Raw genomic sequence first — 13,640 nt, 5'->3', positions numbered from 1 at the left:
AGATAGTCTGCATGTCTGCCTCGTGCAGCAGGAATAAATCCGTCAAGGGTTTGTTGGTAACCCCTCCTGCAGGCACTGTGCGCAGTGGTTAAGAGCAGGGCCTCTGAGTGTGTCACGCCCGCCCCATCACTTCCTCATGGGGTAGGCTTGGGCAAGAGACTTGACTCCATGCCTTGTCTGCTCAGCTTCCTCATAAATAGGGATAGTGGCGTTAGCCACTGAGAGAGTCCTGCAACCAAAGTGAGTTAACTCATGTAAAAGCATGTGTAACAGTCTGGCACACAGTGACCTCTCATTGAATATCACTCTTTGTTTTTATCATTACTGTTCTCGTCGTGGTCTTTGTATCAGCAGTATCGAGCACGGTCTCTGATAACAGTTAGTGCTTGAAAATCTGTCTGGCTTGAGTGATCCTGTTAGCAGGGTGTGTGCGGGAGAGAGGCCGGGGAGGATGAGCTAAGTTGGTCTCGGAGTTGTTTATGAGGAGTTTGTGAGGCTGGCGAAGGAGCAGGGAGCTTCAGGAAAGAACAGGCGCTTCGGTTCCCAAGCTGGAGTTCGTGGGTGACCAGCCGTTTGGAAAGACTAAGTAAACGAGAATAAGCACATACATAGTGACTTAAAGAGGAGGGGAGGGAGCCCACAGTAATAGAGGATTGAAGAGACATATGTCCATATGCAATGTACAGATTCTGATTCGAACAAACTAGTTTTAATTTGCTTTTTTAATGAGACTCAGGGCATCTGTCAGTGAGAGCGATCTAACATTAAGGAATTGTCATCATTTGTATCTATAGTAGCTTGTGGTTTTGTGTCAATGGTCACTTCATTTCCAGAGATACAGACTAAGATATTTACAGATGAAGCTACATGATGTCTGAAATGTGCTTCAGACAGCCCGGCGGTGGAGCCAAGTCACGAGTGCAGCTATAGATGGAACAGGATTGACTGTGAACTGACATCCTTATAGTATTTCTCCTATGTTATTTCTTATTTCCATAATAACAACTAAAAAGTAAAGAATTAAAAGACTCTTTACCACTTGTAACGCTTGGCTCTATTATACTAGATTAGAATTTGAGAAACAAAAGACTCGGCTTAATGCTCAACTCGAGTATAGTCGCAATCAGCTGAAGAAGAGACTGAATAAGATCAATGCGTTAAAAGAAACCATCCAGAAAGGCAGAGAGGACATTGATGACCTAAAGCAGGTAACTAAGAACAGGTGGCTGAGGTGCCCCGTCACTGAAATGATGACTTCCTCCATGAGTAAACACGGGTTGAGCTCCTGAAGTGTCCTCCTAATGACAGAAAGGGTGGAGGGCAGATTTGGGAAATGCTGGAAGTCAAAGCAGCAGTTTCATGAATTACTAGTTGTTGACCTGGGAGCAGAAGGTTGGGGGGATGCCACTGATGACTCCGGAGTTCTAGTTTAGGTGATTAGTGGATAGAGGAGCAAAGTAAAGGGAGAACATCCTGGACCCATGGAGCTTGAGTTGCCTGTGTGACAACTAGGCAGCCATCTCTGACAGTGAATAGCACGTAGATGGCGGGAGGAGCCTGGGCTGGTTTATGGGAGTGAACTGAAACCGTATGCGAGTGGTTGAGACTCTTGGGCAGAGCGGAGGACCGTGCAGAGCAGTGAGGCAAGGGTGGAACTCTGGAAGTTGTGGTCACGTGGGTTACGAAGATAGAGCCAGAAATTCCACTGCTCCGGGGAGGAGGAAGTGGGGACAGTTGTCAAATTACCAATTACTAGGTCATAGTAGCAAAAGCATTTTCACTGGACAATGGGAACAGAAGTCAGAGGCAGCAAGCTGAGGAATGAATCCACAGCGAAGGATAAAAGCACTGGAATTTCCAAGTGTAGAACCGAATGGGTCACAAGCTGGGATGGAGGTTCAAGCAGCACACAGAGTAAGGGATTGTCCCAGAATCACTGGGTTGGTTTCTTAACAATAAGACGATCTGTTGACCTTATTAATGTAAAAGATGGTGAATCTACAATGCAAATCTCTTCATTCAGGCTGAAGAAAATTGTCTGCGAATTGTGGATGAGCTCATGGCGAAGCGGCAGCAACTTAAGGATGTATTTGTCACTCAGACTGCCAATGCTGAGAAGGTCCAAGCTCAACTGGAAGAAGAACGCAAGAAATTTTTGGCTATTGATAGGTAATTAGGTTTATCAGTTTGAAGGACCATAACCAGAATTTTAAAGCTTATTACCAATTTGAAACTTATTGTAGGGTTTTGTTATTTGAATATCTACCCTTAGTACTTTTAGTCCCTTACCACACCTTTCAAGTGTTCTCATTTGGGGGAAAACTAAAAGAGGCAGTTAGTTGTTTAGAGTGAATAGTTCTCTTTGGCAGATGAAAACGTGGACCTGTATGAAAAGTCCCTTACTCTAAATCCCTCTGATACTGTTGTGCCAGGCCCCTCTCTAGTCCACTTGTGGGACAAAGCCTGGTGGGGCCGGGGTGGGATCTGGAGCCAGTCTGCGTGGCTGCATCCCCCGGTCCTGCTACTTACATACTGTGCCTTCATTTCTGCATCTAATAAATACAACGTGGGGATAGTGCCGACCTCCCAGGAGAGCTGTAAGGATCAGATGAGGGACTGTTCATACGACACTTAGAACAGTACCTGGCACATGATAAGCACATGTGTCTGTCATGATGGGGACTTGGAATCAGCCGATCGGCTGTGCCACAGTGGCCTCTGCTTTCCTGCATGATTGACATGACCATAAGCGATCAGATGAAATGTGCTCTAGTTTGTTCAACTGTTGGGATTTTGTGGTTTTCCTCACTGGTTAAAGACTTTCAGCATTTCAAGATAGAGCCAAAAGTTCTTTGTCTAAGATTTTTGAGTGGAGTTGAAGTTCGTTTACTCCGGAGTTTTTTTCACTCTTGTATTTGGTATAAACAGAACTACATTTCTGTTCATCATTGTATTTTTGAAAACCATATAATTCTTAATTTATTTTTTGGTCCTGTTTTAGGTCCTCTTTAAAATCCCACATTAACTGGTAAAACCCCCAAGCCCTCATTTAAGATGGAGGGTATTATATTAATAGTGGCTGTAGTAAAAAGAAAACTTGAGACCATTAGATATGTAATGACTTAATTGGTAAGATATTTCTCTTATTAAAAGTTTGTTTCTCTTGTTTCGAGGTTCTAAAGTATAGAACTTATATTGAGGGAGAAATGCAGCTTGAAAAATTATACAGATTTTAAAACAAAGTAAGAAACAAAGCTAGACTGATTAATTATGTTTATTATTTAAAAATCCTCCCTTGGATTAACTGATCACATTCGCGGCCTTTCTCCAGAGTGTTAGAGTTCACATTACAAGCATCAGTGAGGCAGCTCTAGAACTTCTAGCACGTGTAGGAAAAAATCTTTGTTCCATGTAAGTTTGTTTATAACACATTCATTTTTCTTCCTTGGTGCAACTTCACATAAGGAGTAAAATATCACTTTTCATATCTGTGTATTTACAGGGAAGTGGGAAAATGGCAAAAAGAAGTTATAATCATTCAGACTTCTCTGGAACAGAAACGGCTAGAGAAGCATAATCTGCTGCTTGACTGCAAAGTTCAGGACATTGAAATAATCCTTCTGTCGGGATCACTGGATGACATCATTGAAGTGGAGGTATTCTACCGCCAGGGTTTCAAAATAAGTGCAGTCGTAGGGAACTTCATGGGATGCCCTCCAGCTGCTTAGTGACGTCCCAGCTCTGCAGACGCCTCCTCCATGAGGAGTGGAGAAGGCATCTCCTCCTAGGAAGGAAAAAGGGCAGCACAATCATCATGGCAGAGGACTGGGCATTTCGTGCAGTTCTCTTATGTCTCTTGCTAATCCACGTCCTTTTAGCCCCACGTTAGATGCCCGAGAAGAAGCACAGAATTCAAGCTGTTGGCATCAGTGAGCTTTGGGGTGATGTCGGGGAAGTGGCTGCTGTGCACTGTAGAAAGACCATCTTCCCGTTAGCTCATCCACAGGACGGTGGCGAGAATTGTTGGTGCTGCCTCTCAGGTCATCTCTGAGCTCTGCCCCAGGGTCTTCCCTCCACATCCCTCCTCCCCTCTCTGCTCTGCCCCAGCAGTCAGACAGCTACTCTGTTCCATCCATCCTCCACCCCAGAAGTGCCTTGAGTCCTTTGGATTCTTCAGAGTGGAGCATCTATAAAACTCTTCTCTTGCCAACATTGACCAGATCTCATAGCCTTATACTCAAAATGTCTTTGTCTATTTTCTCAATTGTAGCAGAGGTCACATTCCAAACAGGGTAATGAAAGGAGAAAACCCTTTCCTGGCCACAAGTGACATAAACCCAACTTGGATGGCTCTAAAGGGGGTAAACGGATAGGGCTGGGTAGCGGGGGCAGAATAGGGATAGGAGGCAGTCTCAGCTTGACTCAGTCCAGGAATTTGAACACTGTCAAGAACTCTTTCTGGCTCAGTATATATTGGCTTCATTCTCCCAAACTGGCTTTCCCCACAAGGCTGCAGCTATAACCACTCGCTCTGACCAGAGGGGAAAGAGAACTCTCCCCTGCGCTCTCTGTTAGGAAAATCCTGGGGAAGAACTCTGGGTCACGGGTCCACTTTTGTAGGTGCAGAGAGAGAAGGGAGGGGTCTGTGAACAGCAGAAATAGATGGGAGCAGAAAAACAATAGTTTTACTATAGAAAGAAATAGAATGTCTGTTTAAAAGGCAATATAAGGGATGCCCGGGTGGCTCATCAGTTAAGCATCTGCCTTCAGCTCAGGTGATGATCCTGGGGTCCTGGGATCAAGTCCCGCATCAGGCTCCTCGCTCCGCGGGGAGCCTGCTTCTTCCTCTCTCTCTGCTCCTCCCCAACCCCCGCACTCGTGTGCTCTCTCTCTCTTTCTCAAATAAAATCTTAAAAAAAACAAAAACAAAAAAAAAAATACTGAGGGTACATTACCTAGACTTGCCAGGTAAGACTTACAAGGGTTCTTGTAGAAGATTCTTCTGTTGTGAGAGAGACTATACTATATACTAGATCACTCGCTCATACTGTGCCCATGGAAGTACCTGGGGATTTTGTTGCCAGATCATCATGGCCTTGTAGGCCCCAGTAAGGAGTGAGGTGGGACTACTGGAGGGCCTGGGCAGATGGAGGAGATCACCACTTCATATAACAAAGAAAGCGCTTCATCTGTGTTTCAGTTGGGAACTGAAGCAGAAAGTACCCAGGCGACAGTTGACATCTATGAGAAAGAAGCAGCCATCGAGGTCGACTACAGCTCTCTAAGAGACGATTTGAAGGTAATCGAAAGATTTCTGTTAGGACTAACTCACTGTGATATTGAATATTTAAATATACCACAGAATGTTTAGATCAGCATTTCTCAGCAGAACATTAGTATCATGAAATTTCTTCCCAGATAAGAAACACTTCTGTGGTCAGCCAGTTTTTTGAAGGGCTGTCTCCTTGGAGAGTCACAAGATTATTAGTCTCTGAGAAGTCCTGCAAGAGACAGAAGTCGCCACCATACTTCCAGCATCCCAGTTGTGGCCCGTCAGTGTCCCGGTGTGGCCGCTGCAGTAGGGGACACAGCCTTCACGGCGGCAGGGCACACACCTGGGGAGCAGTTTCAAGGGCTTTTTAATCGAGCAGCTCCAGCTCTGTGTCAGTCATCCTGATAAGCCATACCACGATGCTATGTTTCTTTCTGTTTTGACTCCATCCTGACTAGCCCTACATCAAGCAGGGACCCCCTCCCACCCCCAGCTACAGGGGACACTTGACGGAGAAATGGTCAAACATGGGCTCTGTGAGAAAGGAGGGAGTAGAGAGCTGATGCCAGTAGCAATACCCACATGTGTTAATTTCACATGTTCTTAATATATGTTGTGAGATTCTTGGGCTTGTGGCTTATATTTATGCTATTTTTAGGCAATCAGAAAAAAGCTTTTGTCTTTTCTATTGCCTATTTGGTGCTTTCATTTTAGAAAATCCTTCCCACCTTATTACTGAGTAAATATTTATAAATATTCTTCCTGTTCATGGCTTTGCTTTCATTACCTATTTAATTCATCTGAAATTTATTTTGGCATATGGTATAAGGTGAGAATCTGTTTTTAAAAAGTTACCTAAGTTAGCAAGTTTATGCAACACTTTTCAAGTAATTCTCTTCTCAATGACTTACAATGTCACCTTTATCGTATACACAATAAAGATCCTGAAAGGGCAAGAACACTTTCATGGAAGGTCAGGCCTGTACCACTTTTTCCCTTCCCTTCCCTCCTCACTCAAGCTCTATTCATTGTTCCGGTTTCAGCTTACGTGTTACCTGCTCCACATGGGTTGGGTCCCTTCTCCCTGCCTCGCAGTACCCGCACTCGCCAGTCAGAGCGTTTCCGCACTGTTGTCAACGCCAGTGTGTATATCTGACTTCCCCGTGAGCTACGGGCAGGACCAGAACAGTTTTCATCACTGAATGTCTAATACATAGTAAACAATCAGTATTTTTTAACGAATGAGTAAATGAAGGTGATCTATGAATTGTTGCTTTTTAGCCGGACAGGGAAGTACAGAAGGGACGCGTGTTCAGGATAGCAGGGTCTCTAACACAAGAGCCCTGGAGGAGCACAGCCGACTCCGGAAGCTGGGGATCGCGCAGCCTGGCAGCATTTCAGACTCAGGGCTTCGTGGGCAGGAAGGCGTGGTGTGGAGGCAGGGGCCCAATCCTGAAGGGCCCTGAGCCTACTCAACAGTTTGGAAAGGCAAGCTAATCAATGCTGTTCTTTGCCCAATAACAGGCTCTACAAACTGATAAAGAAGTGGAGGCCCACCTTAGACTCCTGCTGCAACAAGTGGCATCCCAGGAAGACATCCTGTTGAAGACGGCGGCCCCAAACCTGAGAGCCCTGGAGAAACTGAAGACTGTCCGAGACAAGTTTCAGGAGTCCACAGATGGTGAGCCTGAGCTCTAGTTGTCAGCAAGGCCATATTCTTGGGTGTGACGGGTTTTGATTTCTGTAACACTTATCAGCAATCCCCCCTGGATTGTAGCTTTATTTTTATTTAGCTTTATTTGTATATTTTCCTCTGTTGTCTTACATTAATGTGCATTTCTAATACTAATTGCTTCCTTTTTGAAAGTGTTCTGCTTTAACTTATAAACAGCTGCATTAGTAAGTTTATTTTTTTAAAAGATTTGAGAGAGCGAGCCCCCCGGGGCTCAATCTCATGACCCTGAATTCACAACCTGAGCCACCCAAACACCCCAGGTGTATTGGTTATTTTAGAACAGAGATATTTTTTTTTCAAAGATTTCACTTATTTATTTGACAGAGATAGAGACAGCCAGCGAGAGAGGGAACACAAGCAGGGGGAGTGGGAGAGGAAGAAGCAGGCCCATAGCGGAGGAGCCCAATGTGGGACTCAATCCCAGAATGCTGGGATCACGCCCTGAGCTGAAGGCAGACGCTTAACCACTGTGCCACCCAGGCACCCCTAGAACAGATATATTTTTTAATACCAGCATGATGGTCATATTACTCTTTCAGAATTTGTCATTATCTTAAAATTAGCCCTAGAAAAAGGCCTCATCAATTTTAAGAGCCACGTTCTTGGAATTAATAACAATTGGGGTATTTCAAAGGTAGATTTTACTCAAGACAACCAAATTCAAAATCCAGTTTTTAAAATATTCTATGCTTTTGGGGCACCTGGGTGGCTCAGTCAGTTAAGCGTCTGCCTTCAGCTCAGGTCATGATCTCAGGGTCCTGGGATCGAGCCCCATGTCGGGCTCCTTGCTCAGCGGGAAGCCTGCCTCTCCCTCTGCCGGCCACTCCCCCTGCTTGTGCACACTCTCTCTCAAATAAATAAAATCTTTAAAAATAATAAAAAATATTTTATGCTTTAAAGTTGAAATAAGAGGAGCCAGTCCCTCAGTGGTCTGCAAAGTAAAGAACATTGATTCTCTCTTAGCTTTTGAGGCCAGCAGAAAGGAAGCCAGAATGTGTCGGCAAGAGTTTGAACAGGTGAAAAAAAGGAGATACGACCTCTTCAGCCAGTGTTTTGAGCACGTCTCCATCTCAATTGATCAAATCTACAAGCAGCTCTGCAGAAACAGCAGTGCCCAAGTATGTATTTTTCACCCCCAAATGTTATTGGGAACTTTGTGTTGGTGGTATTTTTTTTCCGGTGGGAAATAAATGTCTGTCACATTATCTGAGTGACCCACTTCCGGAGCAAAGTCAGTTTCAGAAGATTGGTTACCATAGTAACTGTGTGTGTTCTAGATTCCACTCACTCTACCATTGGCCAGCCTGGACAAGGCAAGAACCTCTCTGGGCCCGTCTCTTCATCTGAAAACTGAGGGGTTTAGGTCATTTAGTTTCCAGATATTCTTCAGTTCTGGAGTTCTGCTGTCTGGTGCTAATCTGATTTTATGGAACGGTCAGTGGTCTCTGTAGTGAAGGTACCTGTAATGTAGAGGGGTCTTGGGAAATGGCTGACTTGGGGTCAGGAGAGGGAAAGAACCAAAGGCAGGATTGTATCGATAGTCTCTTTGCTAGAACCGTTGCCCGTTCCATGGTCAGTCCCCATAGCAGATCCCGTGGCACTGAATGTGGACTCAAGATGTCGATCAGGTCTTCCACATCTGCTTTTACCTTTCCTGTGGCGTTCTTTTATGGCTGAAAGTTGATCCTGGATCAGATATTTAGAATTTTAGCCAAAAATAGTTACTTACTTTTAGTAAAGACAGACTGAAATAAACCCAGTGACTCTGTGAAGGCAGGATTCATCACTGTAGCCACAGGACCTGGCCCACAGTAGGTATTCACTGTGTGGCTGGTGAATGGGCCATTGAGTGGGCTGAATGAAGACTGTTTTTGTCAGACTGTGGCACGTGCTGCTGACGTCTGCATGGCAGGCCTGTGGGGAGGCCTGATCCTTTGTGTGTGTGAGAGTGTTTTCCCTCTACTCCCCATCCAGACAGCCCTGCTTCCTGTGACTACATTGTAGAGCCAGCTATGCACGTCACCTGCAGGCACTGGAATTTTGCCATCACAGTGGACGAAAGCTAACCAATAGAATACTTTGCAGTTAAACTCTGTTGCAGTTTCCAAAGTTGAAATTTACTAACTGCTTTTCTGATTTTGCTAAATAAATAACCTGTGTTTCAGGCATTTCTTAGCCCAGAGAACCCAGAAGAGCCTTACCTAGGGGGAATTAGCTATAACTGCGTGGCTCCAGGCAAACGGTTTATGCCAATGGACAATCTGTCGGGGGGAGAAAAGTGTGTGGCCGCGTTAGCCCTCCTGTTCGCCGTGCACAGGTAAGGTCCCAGTGAGCTAGCTGATGTCGCATCAGGGCAGAAACCAAATGGACCCTCCTACAGAAGATGTTTTGGCGTATGTGGTACAAAACTGTTTTCTTCAGCCAGACAATATTCAGGTTCTGTTTTAGGCCTATAATAATTTAGACTGCAAATCTAACACAGAATTCAGTCTTTGACAGATTTTCATTAAATTTTTGTAATTACCAGTAGCTACTAATATTCCAGCTTTACAGAAAAGAAAGAAGAAAAAGAAATACTGGAATAGCCAGCTGGGACATCAGGATTGCCAACAAACAGTTAACATCAACAAACCCAAACAGAATAAAAACTCCCAACCTGTATATTATTTTCCTAATGCCTATTCAGAGAGCGGTGTTTATATAAAGAATGTTAAGTGAAGCATTTCTCCTGAAAAAGTGTTTAACCTCCTCATTTCCACTAGTGGTGGTGGCAGCTGGTGGAGTAAATCAAGAAGACGTTAGCTAAAATTAGGGCAACTGCCTTTCAACATGCAAATCCTCAGAGGAAGATCTAGGGGCACATGCTGCTGCCTCTCGGCTTTCGTGACCAGGAAAATGAGCCTAAGTTCTCTAGCTGCTTTTTACTTCTCCCAAGGATCAAGAAGAGGCCATTACAGGAGAGGAACAGAAAATAGCATTAATGCCAGCAGACTCTAGAGAGAGCAGGCAGCAGGAATCGAACCACGAGCCTGTGCTGAGCAAGTCTCAGCAGAACGGGGCCGGTACCCGGGGTCACTGCCATCCGTTTACTCAGCAGAGATGACACATCGCCTTTGTGTCAAGCGCGGGTGTAGGCTCTGGAGAGACAGCAGGGACAAATTAATCTCCGCCTCAGACAGACTTCGTTTTGGGGGAAGACAGAGGAGAAGGTGTATTAGTAAACTAATTCCCTAACAGAGACTATTGGAAATGACAGGAATGGAGATCTTAAGAAGCAGGGTAGGGTTTGCGATATGAAAGAGTCGCCTGGGAAGGCCTATTTGAGATGGCAATGTTTGAACAAAGATTTGAAGGAATGAAGGGAGCAAGTCTTGCAGATAGCTAAGAGAAGAATGTTCTAGACATGAACAGCAAGTGCAAAGGTCCCGAGGCCAGAGAGAGCCTGGCATCTGTAGCGAATAGACTGTCTGCAACGGTGGCAGGCACAGGGCTAGGAAACCACTGTAGCAGCCAAGATGGAAGATGAGGGTGGGCTGGACCAGGGTGAGAGCAGAGGCTGAGCAGACAGGGTGTGGGGTGTGAAGGAGGCAGCAGGGATGACCCCTAATCAGAGCAGGAAGACCCCTGGGAGGGAGTAAGTCTGGAGGGGCAGGTGAGGAGCAGGATTTTGGAGAACTTGAGCTATTTATTAGACACCCACAGGGAGTGTCGAGTAAGCCTCTGGACATGGGAGGCAAGCGTGGGAGCCGTCAATACACAGATGGTACTGACACCCTGAGAGGAGATGAAATCACCAGGGGAGCTGATCAGTGTGTAAGCACCGCACCCCAAGGGCACCGCACTGACCGGAGCTGGCGGAAGAGAGAGAAGCAACGGCGGGTCAGGTCGGGGGAGTAGATGTTCATCCTTGACGTCAGAGCCACAGGCCAGGGGCAGCCGCAGATGCCACCTGCAACAGTCACAGGAGACGCGGGCTGAGTGTCACACATTAGACTTAGCATTGCAGGGGCGGTTGGTGACTGAGGCTAAAGCATCCAAGATGATGTCTCTTATTTTCTCCGAACACTGTTAATCCTCTTAATAGAAAGCTGTAACTTACTTGAGTGTAACTTTTTTTCTAGTTTTCGGCCCGCTCCATTCTTTGTGTTAGATGAAGTGGACGCAGCCCTGGACAACACGAATATCGGCAAGGTCAGTTTCTCTCTGCTTTTAATTTCCAGCGGATCGCTTTCAACTTGAGGATCACATTCTGGTCAGGACAGTTTACCCTGAACACACACAGTTTGTTGGATAATTGCTGATTAAAAATCAAATCTAAGTTAAATATCTAAAAATTTGGGGCAGTTTTCATTCGAGGTTTAGGGGACCCTGAATGAGTTACTGAGGGCTCAAAATAGGGAGTCAAGTGAGGATTATTTTACTGAATCCACAGCATTGCTAGTGGGTGACTTGTCCCCAGATACAGATATTGGGACCTAGAGGGTCACCAATAGGCCCTGTGGCAAATAGGTCCAAATTAAAGTCCAAAAATAACGTTTCTAAAGAAAATTCCAAAGGTATTAAAGTTCAAACTTCTGCCCCCTCCTGCATTTATTGAAACTTATCTGACTGCTGCACTTCGGGATCCTGTGCTATTTGAGACGCGCGAACTAAGGGAACAGCTAAACTCTTGGGAGTTCCAGTTAAGGTCAGGCTTCAAGATGAGAGCACAGCTCTAGAACGCCCCCGAGAGAGAAGCACACTGAAGCCACATATGTCCACTGTGACTTTCTGACATGAGAACAGAGTCAGCCACGGAAGCCTGACCAAAGGACAGAGTCAGTTGCTGGCAGAGCCCGGCCGGTGGCCACCGAGGGACGGGATCGCTCAGCCCGCAGACTCTGGTGTCGCGGTCCTACCGCCGGGACCGTCGTTTGGAGGCGGCTGAATCCGACTCCTGGTTCTGAGTCCAGCACAGCGCGAGCTGGCATCCTGCTGTGCGCCTCGGTCTCGTGAGCTCGGCTGAGGAGTCCGTCCCTGAGCCGTGTCCTCAGAGCTCTCAGTCCTTGGAGTCGGCGGGAGATGCCTCAGGGGCGGGAGGGGCCTTCTGATGGCGGCGGGCCTGTCTCCCTCCAGCGCCTACCCAGCTGTCCTCCTCCAAGCCGGATTTCTCCCGCCCCCTGCTTCCTGTGCAGGGCACCGAGTGCCTGAGGACAGCATGTCAGCTCCACAGTCACAAAACTTAGAAAACTGACCCCCAGTCCCTTGAGCCCTGTGGAGGACAGCAAAGAACCACCTTCTGGGACTTGCCGGACTTCAGGGTAACCGGGGAAGGAAAACATGGGAACAACAGAAAATCTGCCTCCTGCATGCCAGCCAGTGTGCATCGGCTGATTGGACTTGGCGGCCTGACTCATTTGGCAGAAATCTCCCCTGAAGAGGTGACTTCTGGCACTTCGTACCCACGTTCCGTATGCTGCAGTGGGGATCTATTTTTGTGGACTGCCTCTTTTAAGATATCTGGGTCTTCCACAAAATTTAGATGTTTGTATTACCGCCATCACCAGGGACTCTTACTTAAGACTCTTCTATTGGCACCCATCCTATGTATTAAAAACCTTGTAACGTTCAGTCTTCCCTTAGATTCACTCTCCTGGCCACTCCACTGCCCTGCTGAATAGGAGCGATCATAGGAGGAGCAAACCCCAAGTAGCTCCCGCTCCTTCCAGTGCTCAGGGTGCCCCCCGTGTACCACAGGCAACTCTCCAAGCCCAATGAGTCCCTCCTGCCTCGCCTTCCACTCCTGCCAGCATCGCAGCACTCCCCAGTGCCGCATCCTAGTGGCTACCGTTGCCTCGGACGCCGGATGGAGTCGCTTCCGCCTGCGGATCCAGCCTCTTAGCCGAGGGCAGCTTCCTCTCTGCATCACTTACCTGAGCTGGTGACTTGCTCCCCACCCAGGGCTGCCGTGCCTGCTTCCAGAGCTGCGTCCTTACTGCGCTGGTGCGGTCAGGACCGACGCAGACGGAGAAGAGCCCTTCCGGACCCTCAGAGACCTGCTGGGAGTTGGCAGACATCGCGTGACACTGTGGCCAAGTTCTTCCTCATCTTTCTGTGGGTTCTGAGTAGAGTTTGTTCAACAGGACTCATTTCTATCCAGAGTCCATTTTCTTCTTATTCTCATGCCTTGGATTCAAGCTTCCTGATGGAGCCACTGAGTTCAACTCTAACCAAATAATTAGATTATGGTTATGAATACATATATAATTGCCATTTTTCCCGCTTCCAGCTTTGAGCTAGCAAAACAGGAAACTGGAAGTTTAAATACCAGTTCATCCTCGCTCTCACATAGCGTCTGATCAGCAGTTTTCATCTTGTCGTGAAAGCTGATTACATTTTCACTTGACAGTATCTTCAGTTAGAGCTTTGCTCTTAAAAACATTCTTAAAGTTTTAGATGATAGATTTAATAAGATTTACAATGTTTTACTAACCTCTTCTTTTAGAATCGGAGTTAGTAGCTTTACGGAGTTACCAGAAAGCCAAGTTAAGGGCCAGGTCACCTGCCGCAGGCTAAGCTGGAGACCGGCAGGGTCATCGTCCTGAGGCCCCGCAACGAGGCCTTCCCTGCTGGTGACACGTGGGCTTTTCGTTC

The 13,640-nt window shown here is 46.6% G+C and overlaps 1 protein-coding gene and 2 long non-coding RNA genes across 4 annotated transcripts in view; 1 reads left to right on the top strand and 2 right to left on the bottom strand.

Annotated features, from left to right (window-relative positions):
* The window catches only part of SMC1B (structural maintenance of chromosomes 1B), a 79,544-nt gene that overhangs the window by 61,674 nt on the left and 4,230 nt on the right, over nt 1-13,640 (top strand). The window contains exons 16-23 of one of the 2 annotated variants that reach the window (XM_008702889.2): nt 1,067-1,208; nt 2,024-2,169; nt 3,503-3,656; nt 5,201-5,299; nt 6,797-6,953; nt 7,971-8,125; nt 9,173-9,324; nt 11,129-11,198. In XM_008702889.2, the coding sequence (XP_008701111.1) occupies nt 1,067-1,208; nt 2,024-2,169; nt 3,503-3,656; nt 5,201-5,299; nt 6,797-6,953; nt 7,971-8,125; nt 9,173-9,324; nt 11,129-11,198 (1,075 nt within the window). The remainder of the gene's footprint in view (nt 1-1,066; nt 1,209-2,023; nt 2,170-3,502; nt 3,657-5,200; nt 5,300-6,796; nt 6,954-7,970; nt 8,126-9,172; nt 9,325-11,128; nt 11,199-13,640) is intronic. The other variant, XM_008702890.2, reaches the window with a different exon arrangement.
* Nucleotides 3,262-6,966, bottom strand: LOC103674029. Its single transcript, XR_571531.2, has 4 exons — nt 6,830-6,966; nt 6,328-6,440; nt 5,066-5,615; nt 3,262-3,784 (listed from the first exon to the last, which is right to left on the bottom strand). It is a non-coding gene; the product is annotated as an uncharacterized LOC103674029 (long non-coding RNA).
* On the bottom strand, nt 9,506-13,640 carry LOC121104447. The gene is made up of 2 exons (XR_005836790.1): nt 13,480-13,640; nt 9,506-13,212 (listed from the first exon to the last, which is right to left on the bottom strand). It is a non-coding gene; the product is annotated as an uncharacterized LOC121104447 (long non-coding RNA).

This window comes from Ursus maritimus, unplaced genomic scaffold (assembly GCF_017311325.1).
Source record: "Ursus maritimus isolate PB19 unplaced genomic scaffold, ASM1731132v1 scaffold_21, whole genome shotgun sequence".
Taxonomy (NCBI): domain Eukaryota; kingdom Metazoa; phylum Chordata; class Mammalia; order Carnivora; family Ursidae; genus Ursus; species Ursus maritimus.
The sequence above is the reverse complement of the archived record's forward strand: the minus strand, read 5'-3'. Positions and strand labels throughout refer to the sequence as shown.